The 14,361-nt window shown below is 40.9% G+C and overlaps 1 protein-coding gene and 1 long non-coding RNA gene across 8 annotated transcripts in view; one reads left to right on the top strand and one right to left on the bottom strand.

Moving 5' to 3' along the window:
• Positions 1 to 12,858, bottom strand: part of LOC140002653 (uncharacterized) — a 50,554-nt gene extending 37,696 nt beyond the window's left edge. For 2 of the 6 annotated variants that reach the window (XR_011809746.1, XR_011809749.1), the window contains exons 1-2: positions 8,774 to 12,854; positions 7,728 to 7,861 (exon numbers count right to left, since the gene is read on the bottom strand). This is a non-coding gene — a long non-coding RNA (uncharacterized lncRNA). Of the gene's footprint in view, positions 1 to 7,727; positions 7,862 to 8,773 lie in introns of all 6 variants that reach the window. The other 4 variants (XR_011809748.1, XR_011809750.1, XR_011809747.1 and 1 more) reach the window with 4 other exon arrangements.
• A 21-nt stretch (positions 12,859 to 12,879) lies between these two features.
• PRKD1 (protein kinase D1) overlaps positions 12,880 to 14,361 on the top strand; it is a 127,458-nt gene continuing 125,976 nt past the window's right edge. For both annotated transcript variants that reach the window (XM_027457805.3, XM_027457804.3), the window contains exon 1: positions 12,880 to 13,361. In XM_027457805.3, the coding sequence (XP_027313606.1) occupies positions 13,167 to 13,361 (195 nt within the window). In that variant the 5' untranslated portion in view covers positions 12,880 to 13,166. The remainder of the gene's footprint in view (positions 13,362 to 14,361) is intronic.

The following is a 14,361-nucleotide window of genomic DNA, read 5'->3' as shown; positions in this document are numbered from 1 at the left end:
GGTTTTTGATGTAATGCAACCTTTGTATCAGACTTTAATCAGGAATCATGGTGGATCTTCCTGTTTTTCTGTATCTCTAACATTTAACTCACTACAAATCAAGCAGTGACTCTAAAGGAGGATAAATTGCCAGATAAATGCTACCCTGAGTACCTTGATCTTTGCAATATATCTGAGATTGAAAAAAGACCAATTGCATCCCGAAAAAATGTTTTAGAATTTTTTTAGTATCAAAAGTAAAGCTGTACAATGTTCATAAGTACCAGAAATTCATTAAAGAATCATCATGTTGGTATAAAACCTGCCATTTTCAAATGTTAAATATTTACAAGACCTCAAAGACCTTATTTCTTATTCATTCAGAAAAATAAACTGAAATTTTTGAAATTACTTTTTTTTTTTCTTTGCAGAAAGCTTTCTATCAGTGGAAATGTCTTTAAGCAGATGACAGCTAACTCCAATCCATTCTTTAACCAAGATCACCCAGTGATTCTTTTCAAGTACTTGTTTTTACTTTTTACTTTGTTTTTACTTGTTTTAAATGATTGCTTATCATTAACAGATACTAAAATTTGCTATCTAAACCTCTTGGTTAGGTGTTATAATTGACATAAATCCTAATTGGATTAATTTATTGTAATTTTATATTACATGAACTTCAACTGTGATTGTTGAAGTTTATTGATTTCCTCAGAAAATTTTTGTCATTAACATACATAGCATCGAGGGAAAAAATCAGGATATGTAAGCACTGAGTGAAAATTTATTCATTTAAAGTTTAAAATATATTTTAGAAATATTTTTGAAATGCCTTTCAAATATTTAGGTAGAGCTTTCAAAGTTATAATACATTGAAGACAGACTTAAAAACAGTCATCAAATGCAAAAAGCAAAACAATTTTGTAGACCCAGCAAGTGCTTTGAAAATACATTTTCAAAATATTATAAATCCCTGTCTCCCTTCTGCAAATAGCAATCTGTAGGATAATGTTCATGAATGTCCTGGGATTCCTATCCCTGCAAGTATGTGTTATTGTATTCCTGAAAGGAATAAGGGAAGCAGTCTCAGACAAGCAAAGTGGGCGCAGACCTTTGCCAGGAAACACTGCAGTTACAACAGCTGAACTTTCTCCCAGGCAGAATAAACATTTGACAAAGAGTCCTGGAGGAAATGTTGAACATCTATCTTCATGAATGGTATACAGGAGAAAAGATGTAAGTGATCTTATTTCAGGAAGCACTGTGCGAGTGTTAACTACAGAATTCAGAGCTTAATCCAGCTTCTTACCATATATTCAACATAAAGATTTAATTTAATCTAGTGTTAAGGATGAAAATTCAAATATGCCAGAGTCAGGAAATTCAAAATGCAGGTTCTCACAGTGGCTGGCATTCAGCCCCTTTTTAGAGATGTAAAATTGTATTAGAACAATGCTGTGAGAATATGCCACTGTGATTACAATGGAGTTAAGTGACAGCTGCTGTGAAAAACACAAAATTCAGTTTCCTGACTTATGCACACTGTCCACATCCTCTTGATTTAACATAAATATTTGCAATGAATATAATATTTGGCATTCCATTCTGAACTGTTTTGGCTTTTGGAAAAACAGATGATTCTTCACTGGAAAGCATGTATGTAATCTAGTAACTACTGATACAGTTTAATGAAGTGCTGTATTCTAGATCTACTTCAAATCTTTAAATATACTGATAGTTGATATTTTCAGTTCATCACTTGTATGTTTTGTCTATTGCAAAATATCTAAAAAGGTAACAGCTCAAAACTTTACCTGATATCCCCTAGGAAAGAGGCATCAGTTGAAATCAGACAAAAAGCATTTTCTGACCATTTGTTCCCCTCTCTTCCCTCCACAGTCTCTGATGTGCATCTAGTATAGTTTTCTATCAGTAAGATTTTCATTTGTTCACTTTAAGATTCAGTATTTCTGGTTAAAGAATCATGTGAAAATTATGAAACTTAACTGACTATTCTAGCAAATACCGAGAAGGAAGAACACAATGAGGACCAGGTGCAAGGATCTACAAAGTATAAAGATCGATCACCCTAATATTAAAGATGTGAGTCACTGGAGTGCTGATAAATGCAATTAACTATTTCCTAGACCATATCACCTGAGATTAGGTCAAAGTAATACAGACCGGCTGTTCTATGATCCCCTGACCCCAACTGTCATTGCTGCAATTAATATAGACCAGCCACACAAGACCACCTAGGATTTTAATGAGTCAAGCTTTACATAAATGCCTGCTCTTTTCTGCATCTGTGAGGACTTTCACTTCTCAGTGTCTTAAGAGAAGAATATATGAAATTCCATAAAAATATTATTTCATCAAATTTCTTCCAACAAATTAAATTTAGGAAAGACTTGGAACATAATTATCTGGATGTCTATAAAGACAGGTGGGGGCAAGTGATGACTGAGTTAATATGGTACCGGGGACACCTTAATTCAATTCCCTGCTCTATTCAGTGTGTTCTGTAATTTTTGAGAAACTGTCTCAACTGTAAAGCACAGTGTGTTGGTATGAAATAAACTTTAAATAAATTAATTTGTCCATGCAGCAGGCTAACTGTGAAGTACAAAGATTATATTTGTACTATTTTAAAGCAAGGCCACGCATCTTTGTTTTCACAAAGTATTGTGAATTACAGTTGTGCTTCATTCTGTGACCTTTAATAGTTCTGTTCTGTTCTACAAAGCTGTCATAAAAAAAAATAATTAGAAAACAGTGAGGTATTCAGATAGCATGGGATGAACAATTAGAAAAAAATCTAAACCACATTGCTACTCTGATATCTGCAGGGTAGGCAGAGAACATCCACTGACTTGTGTCCTTAGTAAAGATTTACCTTCAAAGTAGGCCAGAAGAGCATAAAGAAAAGTGAATAAAAAAAAAATATTTAGAAATGTTAAAATGTCCTTACTCTGAGCCATAATCACAGTATGAAAACAGTGCGATGACAAGGGGACAAAAAATATTTTAAAAATGTGTAGCGTTTAAAAATGTGTAGTGTCTCATTAGTCAAGATCAGTGATATAGGAATAAACTAAGTCTTTCTTTGTGATGTATACCCCCAAATTGGTTACAGTTTGCCCTTTGAAACAAATAACATTTAATAAACGGTATTTTCTTGTGTCAATGCAACAGACCCCTCTCGATCATAGCATCAACTCTCTGAAAGTGCAGCAGTGCTTCATTGTGTCTTTAGTATTAGAGAACTGTATTTACAGTCATGCACTCATTGATTCAGGTGCACTACCAGTTCTCATCTGTTGGCTGGTGGTAGTTTTTTTTTTTTCATTTCTTTTAAGTGACTAAGGAGAATTTTTAAACCAAAATTTTTCAGAATCAAGTTAAAATTGAACAATGAAATGTAAGATCCTAAAGTGAAATGTATAGCAACCTTTTCATCATCTCTAACATCTTCTTACATAGATGTGATTAAACTATCAAGTGACATTAGTCAGCCTGAAGACCATATTTTCTGATTGTCCATAGACATTCACACACTAAGTTCTAGCTCCTATACAACCTGTGGAAAGGTAACTGCCTAATTCAGGGTGATATCCTCTAGAAGTAAGAATAGAGCAGCCTGGATCAGGAGCTAAAGCTTTGACATTGCTTTTTCTGTATATATGTGCCCCTGTATTCCACAGAACCTCACCAATCTCTCTGTCTTTGCCTTATTTGATGAACCTCTAGGTGAAGATTGAAGTTATTTCAGCAACTGTTACATGAAGAACACAGAGCAAATTTGCCTTTGAGGATAGACTGCATACTCAAAATGGTACTCTTGCCTCGATTCACTTGGCAATGGCATCTCTGTAGCTTGGAGTATATTTTATATCCTAGCAATGGCCAGTCTTATTCTGCTCTTTTCTCTGTTGTGCAGAGGCTGTGGATACCCTATCAACACTGGTACAAATATTAGGAAAAAGTGAAGGAAAGGAAGGAATGTAGGGGAGTGAATACAGCATACAGCTAGAGTTGGTCACTGATGAACACCAGAGGTTTGAGAGATGTGATGGCATCAGATACATGGCTGTGCACGACATTTTTCATCAATGCATGTTACAGCTGGTGAGTGTCACTTTAGGATTTCTCTTTCTGGAAAACATTTAGGTGTCATAAAATACTTCTTGAAATGTGGGTGACAAATGATTTATGTGACCCTTAGAAAGCACCTCTTGGAATCAGATTCAGATTAAACTTTTTACTCTGTCTCACTTTAAGATTACTTCGAAAAATCTCCATTCTCTGAGACTCCTTTTTTGCATCCTTCACTCACAAAGAATCCAGTGAAACTCTTTGCTTCTCTTGCTACCCATACAAAACAAATTAAAGGACTGGGCTCAACACTTGGAATATTAAAATACACATATTTATACATAGTATTTAAGAAACAAAATAGGCTATGGGTGGCTAGAAATATATACATTTCCAATAGTTTGATGCAAACAAGACAATTTAAAATTGTCTATTTTTCTTTACAAGTTCAGAAGTTAGTAGAAAATGGTTGATAAGATATAATTAAGAAATGAGAAACAAATCTGCCTTATAGACCTGTAGAATAGAGATTTCAGAGAGAAGTATATTATCCTATCTTTACAACATAGACCCAGAATGTTACCTGATATGCTGAACCTAATACTGTAGTGCAAAATGTACATCTTTGAGAAAGTCATCCACCTGAGGTTGGAAGATAGCCACATATGAATCACTGAACTTTCTTTGAAACATTCCAAGAGACAAGATGAAAAAATGTACCTCTTCTCTTTGTTTAGTTTCAAATTTCAGTTTTTTGTCATTTTGTTTTCCTAAAAATCATTTACTCTTAGCAATATGTAGCATGATCAAGAGCAGATTAGTTATAATTATGTTCTCCTGTTTGTCTATCTGTTTTTGTCTAATCTCACATTTTTATATTCTCTTATATCCCTGAAAAACATTATTCTAATGAAGTTATTTTTAAGATTCTCTTTGCATGCTTCATTGTGTCAAGATCCATTAAATTCAAGTAGAATCAAACACAGTTAATCTCTTTAAAATGTCTTCCTACTCTGTCTTACAATTTCCTTGTTTATATAACCAGGGATGACAAAGCTGCACATTGTACAGGGCTTCATGTTGAGATGTTTGTCTACTATGGCAAGGAAATGTTTCACTTCTTTTTTTCTGGGTTAAGCCCAAATTGTAATTTAAATGAAAGGTATTTGCTTTTATTACTGAAAGAAATATGGAGCAATTAAGTATTTTTTTATGTGCAGGAAGTGATTGTAAATGAAAGGAGAGTACAGTTCTAATTGTTTGAAAACCCAACCTGCTGAAATGATGAGTTAATGCTAAATTTTAAGATCCAAACATTTTCAAGTAAAAAATTGTGTCATGCAATTGTAGTACTCCCAGCAATGAATAGGAAACCCTTTCGTCTCTTCTCCTTTCCTATGAATATTTCCTCTATTTTTACCTTTCTCTCTCCCGCAGGCTCCTTGGGTTCCCCTGCACCATTCCCTTCCTTTAACCTCTGCCCTCTGGTGTAAAATACTAGGTTCCCCCCAATCCTATTCTTAGCTCTCACTTTTCAGTTTCATGCAGTGAAACCAAAGCAGCGGCGGTAACCAACTCCAATAAACATTAAAAGATCAATGGCAATTTAGGTAAGAAATCTATTGATCCCTGTTCCTATGGGATCCCTGTTCCTACTCTCTTATCTCATTAAATCATTACAAGTAGGGAAAACCACACAAAAGAATAGAGGAACACTGTTTATCAACTGTTTTATAGCTTTTGTCTCAATAATTCTACCCAGATATTACCGGTACCTGGCCATAGTCCTAGTATTCATGCAGCAATCATTACGTTAACCATAGTTTAATTTATTCAAATTACATTTTACAGTAAATTTTGTGGATAAAAAGAACAAACCACATAAAATTATGGTAATATTAGTTGCAGTGGGACTAACCAGTCTGACAAAGCTCAATTAGCATCTTTGTAAACACCAGAGCAGAAAGTCAGTAGTCATTTTTGAGTTATCTAGCTCCTAGATAAATTTCTATCTCAATTTTAAATTTGCCTATAAAACTGTATCCTTTCCATGCTATCAGACATGGTTCAGATCATAAGTAAGAATCTGCCATCCTTGGCCACACTACATGTCCTCTACTTTGACATGTCCCATAAGCGTTGATGAGAACTGTTGATAGACAGTTGGCAGCTTATACCTCTTCTTTTGTGCTCTATCTGTTCACAGAAATAGTATGACAACCATTCCTACAGGTCAACATCATGCACAAATTACAATGTATATATCTGATTCTGCAAGGACAGTACTTGCATTCCCAGTATCTGGGTTATTTACTGAACTGCCAGTGTCAGTGGAAATCACAGAATCACAGAATTTCTAGGTTGGAAGAGACCTCAAGATCATCGAGTCCAACCTCTGACCTAACACTAACAGTCCCCACTAAACCATATCCCTAAGCTCTACATCTAAATGTCTTTTAAAGACCTCCAGGGATGGTGACTCCACCACCTCCCTGGGCAGCCTGTTCCAGTGCCTAACAACCCTTTCAGTAAAGAAGTTCTTCCTAACATCCAGCCTAAAACTCCCCTGGCACAACTTAAGCCCATTCCCCCTCGTCCTGTCACCAGGCACGTGGGAGAACAGACCAACCCTCACCTCGCTACAGCCTCCTTTAAGGTATCTGTAGAGATGACACAAAGGCCTGGACTGCAGCCACAAAAAATACTAGTGTTAAGTAACAATATAACAGGTTGCTGATGTATAAAAGAACAAAGTTTGGTAAATTGGTTATGTTTGCATGTATTAATAAATGAACAGTACTTCAAGAACTTTGTTATAATAAAAAAACATGTTTAATTAAAATATGATACAACTGGTTTTCAGTAACATACATATTTTCCTAACAGAATTATCAGTGCAGTTAAAAAGTAAATTATCAAAATACACCAAACATTATCCCCAGCTAAATTGTGAATATCATATAATCATTTTTGAAAAGGAAGCAGCTGTTATGTACTATTACAAAGTCTCACTCTCAGACCTAGAAATTTCAGGTCACTGCAGCCCAAAATGCTGTTGAACAATACATTGCAGTGACATCCAGAAGACTGCTTAGTGAAACAGTCAGTATTTTGTCACTATTTAAGTGACAAAAAAGCATCCTTCACATAGAATGAACTGTTCAGAAATCATAGGAAGTAGTAATAAAAAAAATCTGAATAAAATCTATCTTATGTCTTCATTTAAGGTACAATGGCATTTTCAGTGTCCTCGGAACTGGAAGAATATCTCTGAGAGAGCAGTTTTACGCAGCAATGTCTGCTTTGTTCCAGAAGTACTGGGCTCCTAAGAACCAGCAAGCTAGTGAGGACAATTTGCACAAATATGCGCAAGCAAAGCCAATGTACTCATATTTATCTGAATGCATCAGTTATTCTATCATCGAGCCATAACAAACATCCTCAGGGAATACTCTGGGATAAATGGAGCCTGTCCTATCATGGAATTTTTCAAGTATAGTTAGGTCAGTTCGGATCATAGGGAAAAAAAGAAAAAGAAAACAGCAAAAAATCAGCACACTTTTTTGCTGAAGCAAAAGAAACAGAGTATGTGGAAGTTTGGCATGAGAGCTTTATACTGCAGTTTTTCAGACCCTATTTTAACATTAACTTACCTTGTATTTCCATGGTTAGTTTGCCCAGAGATAAGTTTGCATAGCCAGAAAACAGTGCTGTCTGCCGAAATCAGATTTAACTTCTGTGTCCAAGATACTCCAAAATTCAAAAATCTGATTTTTATTTATGATACCTTTAAAAAAAAAAAAAGATAAGCTGAATTGGCTTAGATCTTGAAAATTTGAGTTTTGATTTAAAGTATTTTAAATGTTTTTTCCTAATTATCTAAAACATTCAGCAGAAAGACATGTAGGATAATACTTCAAGATTTTCCTTTTAGAAATGCTGAAGCAATTTCACCAATTGGAAATATTAAAAAAAAAAAAAAAAAAAACAACTCAACCAAACAACCAAGCCTAAATGAAAATTAATTTGAGAGATTTACCGACAATTTTCACATCAACCATACAGATCTTAAAATGTTTTAATCTTCTCTTGGAAATAAATGGCTTATCAGAAGGTTCTAGTTCTACAGCTAACTTCTGCTTCTTCTCATCCAATGAATACCCACAAGCTTATTTATAAAACCATTTTGGCCACTATTTCAGATATCAGCTCTATGTGTCAGTTCAGCCCCTAACATGATAATGATCCCAGATCCAGTGACATTTGCCTTTCCAACTCTCACGTCTTTTTACCTTCCATCACAGTCTCCACACTTCTTCCCAAATTTAATGTCATTGTATGTAGCAGTCTGTTTTTCTCTCTCTTCCTTGGTTGGATAATAGCACCCAAAGAGTATGATTGTGTCAAAATGAAAGATACGGTCAATGGATTTCCACAGGAATCTGTCTTTCATAAAGGTTTATTCAATCCCTTACTTATGACCTGAATAATGAACTCCATTAAAGTCATGGATTATAAAGAAAGCAGACAGACTGCAAATGCTGCAGAAGCACTTGTGATTCAAAGTTGAATGAACTTGACAAATCATTGTAATGGCCTGGAAAATTGTGATGGGCTTCTACACAGATACATGCAGTGTAGAATGCTTGTGCAGCAATAATCAACTGCAGACATGCAGAAATAGGAATAAAACAATTACTTAGCATGGACAGATGTTGAGCTTCTAATGGACCACCCTCTCGATGCAAGTCAATATGTCAAGAAGCTGGAATGATGGAAAAATACAGCAGCAGGATGTCTGATCAAAGCTGTAAGCCTAGAGGCGTGTGGTCCACGAACATGTGAGATGAAGGAAGGCCTGGAAACAGAAACATGGCAGTGGTAGAATGTGAAAGTGGGATCAGTCTGATTCAGCCAAAAAAAAAGTCTTTGTCCCCTTTAACATTAGATCTGTTGTTGCAGGTTGAGGAGGTAAGCTTTTGAAGATAAAAGGAGAGCTCCTGCTCAGCCTGGGACAACTGATGGAGTACAGCAGGGCCAAACAAGTGGAAGTGACGTAAGGAACAAAGGGTTTATGCTAGCTCACTTTCTTCCTGGACAGATGGTGCCTTCCTTCTGAGGTAGAAAAGATACACTTATTTTAAGAGAGGAAGAAAGATGACTATCTCTACATCTTTGAATTCATGTGTGCTGTCACAGGAAACAAAACCTGCCTGCCTTTTTTGGATGTTATTAAGAGCATAACAGAAGGCCAAAGGCCACTATCTTCCACTCTGATCTTGTAAAACAAAAAAGTTACCAGTGTACTGAGCCCAAAAACTTGTGCTTGAGTAAACTCTCAGTCTGAATTTGAAAATATTAAAATAGAATATTTGTCACTTCCTTCACTTATTCATTCTAACAGTTAAAATTTGAGCTTTATTTCACATCTCACTTTCCATCCAGCATCTAGAGATTGCTTCTTTTACTTCATTTTCTGCTTTAGCTCTGCTTTTTTTCTCCTTGACAAGATGCGCTATACTATTGAGCGTACTGTCAAGGAACATATTTCCTAAATACTGATCCCAGAGCTGGATATCATATTCTACAATTTGTCTAACAATGTCAGTAGTAATCATCTGATAGTAATCAACCGTGTAAATACATCAGGACTTAATTTTAGGTCAACTATTTTGACCTGAACAAGAACATTGTCTATGTCAAAGAAGCTGCCTTATTCTTCAGAGGCATATCCTGCATTATTCTTTCCTAGGTGTTTGGGTTCAGATTTTTTAAAAGTTGTAAAAATTAAAACATATGCACCAAATAAATGTGTTAAGAAAGATAGATAAACAGAAAGATAAACAGATAACTCACTGTTCAAAAAGTTACATCACAGATACAGACCAGTTACATCACAGATAAAGAAAAGCAAATAAATGGGATGATTCTTATTCCCAAAGAATAGAACAGAATTCTGTCTATACAATGCTGAAAGAAAAGAAGAAAGTTGAAGAAAGTGATGTAAGTGGGGGGTCAAGTATACAGTTTATGTGGATATACAAAGATCACTATCCACCCTTCACACTGTAGTAATTCAGAGTAATTAGAAGTAGTATTAAACAGCTTGGAATTAAATCCTATTTTGGTATTTGTGCGATACACACGTCCAATAAAAGCAATCCTATTTCAAGTACTGACATCTTGTCGAGCATATGCTACAAACAGGTACTGTACTCTGTACCTTGGGGGCAGCTGGGGAAGGTTTTCATAATTTGATTTTACAGCAACAATCTTTTCTACACCTCTTCCTGTGTGTAGCTAGATGCACAAACTGTGTAGCCATGTGAGGCAAACTTTTTTTCCCTTGTAAGTTCACATCCTGATAAGTTGATTGGTACAAGCACAGTGAAATCTAAACACCCAGAGTTTTTTGCCTGTACGGATTGTGTCAACCAGGTGTGCACACAGCATCAGGTCTTTCCCCTCCCCTAGCACCAGTGCAATAATTCTCCCATCTGGAAGGCGCGTGAAATAGATGACATTTCAGTCAGTACAACAGGCCAGGCTGTACTCAGGATCATGTCATGTGATTTCACTAAATCCCTTTATAAATAGTATTTGAATATGACTGGCTGACAGTGTAGAATAAGTCCTGCCCTCTTCTACTCTGATTACAAAGGTGTACTCAACAGGGCAGATATACCAATCAAGCAAGTCAGCAACCTAAAACTTTCAACAAACACCATGATCTTTCATTTTGAAGAAAACCTGCACAGAGGACATGGATCTGTGGGTAGTGACCAAAGAGCTATATTGCTAGATTTCACATGGATAATAAAAATATGGGCATATAATTCACAGCATTTCTACTTTGTAATGATTTTCTGATGTTAGTTATGATGCTGTTGACTTGCCCACTCTGGCTGCTGTTCAGCACTACACTACCTCTCCTCTGTAGTTATTTTAAGAGGTGCAGAAAAGCTGTGCACAGTAGCTAAGTGCATGTACAGCTGTCATTTTTCTACTCTTTCCTTTGAAAGCAGATGCCATCATGTGACTCATGTTGTGAAATGCTCAGTTAGGTGACCCCATAATTAAATATGGCAAGGCCAGGAGAGAGGGAGACAACTCACCACCCCTATTGCCATCAGAGAGCCATGTCTGCTTTCTCCACAGTGAGCTGTAAGGAAGAGGCACTCTGATAGTAGTAGTTGATGACACTTATGACACTTCACTGCCTTCAAGGATCACCTGGACAATGAAGCAATGCTGTGGGATCTTTGAGTATGCTGCTTTCAACAGTGGAGAAGTGGACTGAGAAGTGGGAACTAAAGTGCTCAGGAAAAATCGCACACCAGCCACCTGGTATGGCTCTGGCCTTACGTTTGCATTTGAACTTCTGACAGTCATTTGGGGATAGCATTCTGACCTCACACACTCTTCCTGCTATGGATTTACACAATAATCTCACAGTCCTCCTATGCTACTCCTATATAGGATAGCTGGCTGGGATATGGGGTAATGGGAAGCTTACTGTAGTCAAAATGCCTCAGCAGTCTTTGACATGAGAGTATAAATGTATATACCCCAAAACATCCAAGCATGAAAATGGCCAGTACATGGAAAACTCTTAGGAAACAGTCTGTCACAACAGTCAACAGCACAGCTGGGGTACAGTACTGCACTGAGACTGATCCAATGCTACAGGAATACTCCAGGCAACGGCAATGTTGAGTATGGTTTTCAACAGCAACGCCAAAGGATATGGTTGAAGATGATTATAACTCCTGACGTGACAAGAAAAAGTCACTAAGTGGAAGTAGTAATCATCTTAATCTAGAGTGCTGACGTTTTCATCAGGTTTGGTAGTTTGCAGAGGATACAGATTAAAATGCAACGATTTTAATAAGAAAATTTGCTGAAGGATAAACGGATTCAAAAATATTGACGGTAAGGTATTGTCTGTGCAAATGCCAGCTGGAAAATAAGCTGACTACAGTAAAACGTGTCCTAAAAACAGCTAATCAAAATGAAAAAAACGTTGCAGCTGTACATTTGGTCAGAAAAGCAGTTTGAAAAGAAACAGGTGGTAAACTCCATCAACCCCTGTGACCTTCAGACCTTCCTTCGGTCGGCGCTGCCATCCTTACAGGTGCCATATGAATAGCTGTAGTTTCTCCTTTGGTACCTAAAATATTTACAGCTCATGTTCCCATAGACAACTGACTTCCAAGAGATTAGGGATATTTTTTAAGATTAAATGTTGCCTGACACCCGTACTACTTCTGCAAACGGACGGGACTTACTGTAAAGGCTGAAGGAAGGACTCGTCCCGGGTTGCGGTGTCAGGGAGCCCCTCAGCCCTGACAGCAGCTGAACCTGGGAGCGATGTCAAGGAAGAGAGGGGGCAACTCGTCCCCCCCCTTCCTGTCCTGTGGGGGCTCTGCTGCCCCGATCCTGTCCCCGTCCTGCCCCCAGAGCCCCCGTGCTGCCTCCACGCCGGGGGAAGCCCCGAGGGGCTCCTCGGGCGGCTTTAAGCTTTTATCCGAAGGGGCGAGCGGGGCAGGGGACGCTCCCCACTGTCAGGGGCGGGTGAGGAGCCCGAGCTCGGGGGGCCGAGGCGACGCGGGGGCACTCGCCGGCTGCCGGCGGGGGCTGCGGAGCGGGGCCCGCTGCCTGTCGGGACGCGGCCGCCGAGTGGTGGCGGCGGGGCCGGGCTCGCCCCGTCCCGGCTCGGCTCTGCCCGTCCCGGCGGAGGGCGCGGCCCGTCCCGCCCCCGCGCCGCGCACAGCGCCAGCAACCGGAGCGGCGGCACCACCTCGGCGGCGGTGGCGGCGGCGCTGGGCCCGGCTCCCCCCTCGCCCTGCGCGCCTCTCTCGCCGCCTTTTCCTGTCTGCATCCTCCCCGGCCCCCCGCCCCCCACCCCCCGCCATTTTCGCCCAGGAGCGGCAGGGCGGCGGGGACTTCCCTGAAACTTCGCGGGGGAACTCGAGCGGCGCCTCCGGGGCGGCCGCTAAAGTTTTCGACCGCGGCGCCCGCCTCTCTGCCCTCCTTCCCCGGGCTCCTCCAGCTCCATCTCCTGCTCCGGCTCCTCCGGCGGGCAGTTCCCGATGAGCGCCCCTCCGCTGCTCCGGCCGCCCAGCCCGCTGCCGCCGCCGGGGGCTGCTGCTGCCGGCGGCGGTGGCGTCGCCTTCCACCTCCAGATCGGGCTGAGCCGGGAGCCGGTGCTGCTGCTGCAGGACTCCTCGGGCGACTTCAGCCTCGCCCACGTCCGGGAAATGGCTTGCTCCATCGTCGACCAGAAGGTAAGGAGAGAGCCCCGAGGGGAGCCCCCGCCCGCCATCCCCCGGGCGCCGCTGGTGGCTGCGAACTTTCCTCTGCCGGCGGGGCTGGGCTCGGCTCCGGGGCACTCGCGGCAACTTCTCGGCGTCTCCTCCTCCTCCTCCGCCGCCGCCGCCGCCTGCCCGGCTCCTTGCCCGGCCCCCGCTCTGCCCCCGCGGCCCCCGGTGCCGGGCGGGATGCTCGGCGCCCGTGTCGGTGGCGCCGCTTGTCGCCGCGCTCAGGGCTGCGGCTCACAACAGCCCCCCGCCGGGGGCGGCGGGGGGGCACAAACCTGTCAGCCGCGAGGGCGCCTTGCGCCTTGTCCCAGCCTCCGCTGGAAGAGGAAACTTTCCACTCAAATTAAAAATAAATAAATAAATGAAAAACAGAGAGAAAGAAAGAGAAAACAACAACCCAACCCCAACAAGGAAAAACCAGCCTAGCGTCCAGCGCGGGAGCACCCCGCGCGCCTCTCCCCGCTCCGGGCGGGGGCAGCAGCGGGACGGGGCCGGGGTCTCCGGCAGAGGCCGGCGCCGCGGGGAGCCCGGTGCTGGCAGGTGGCCGCCGCGCCGCAGGAGGCCGGGGCGCGCCACACTGCGGCGGGGTCGCTGCGGGGGAGGCGGGGAGCGGAGGCAGGCAGGGAGGCAGGCACTTGGTGCTGCTTCTCTGGGCCGGGGGCTGGCATCTGCCCCGAGCCTCCGCTGGCCTCGGGCGTTCCCTGCTTCTCTGTGTTAACAGGCGCGATGCGCGTTGAAGTTTTACTCTCCTCGTGCGAGGGACCGAAGGAAGTGTTACAAAAGAAAACAAAACCAAAAAAACCCCGACCAACCGAAAGCTAGATATCCTGGATAGTTACAATGGAAAAAGTGTGTTGTGTTTTTTTTGTTTGTTTGTTTGTTTGTTTTGTTCCTCCTCTTTCTTTTCACTACTGTAAAATAAATCCAAACAGGATATTTTATTTTTTAAAGTTTTAGGTTTGTTCAT

This window comes from Anas platyrhynchos, chromosome 5 (genome assembly GCF_047663525.1).
Source record: "Anas platyrhynchos isolate ZD024472 breed Pekin duck chromosome 5, IASCAAS_PekinDuck_T2T, whole genome shotgun sequence".
Classification (NCBI taxonomy): domain Eukaryota; kingdom Metazoa; phylum Chordata; class Aves; order Anseriformes; family Anatidae; genus Anas; species Anas platyrhynchos.
Note: the sequence above shows the minus strand (reverse complement) of the source record. Positions and strands in the feature narration are given on the sequence as shown.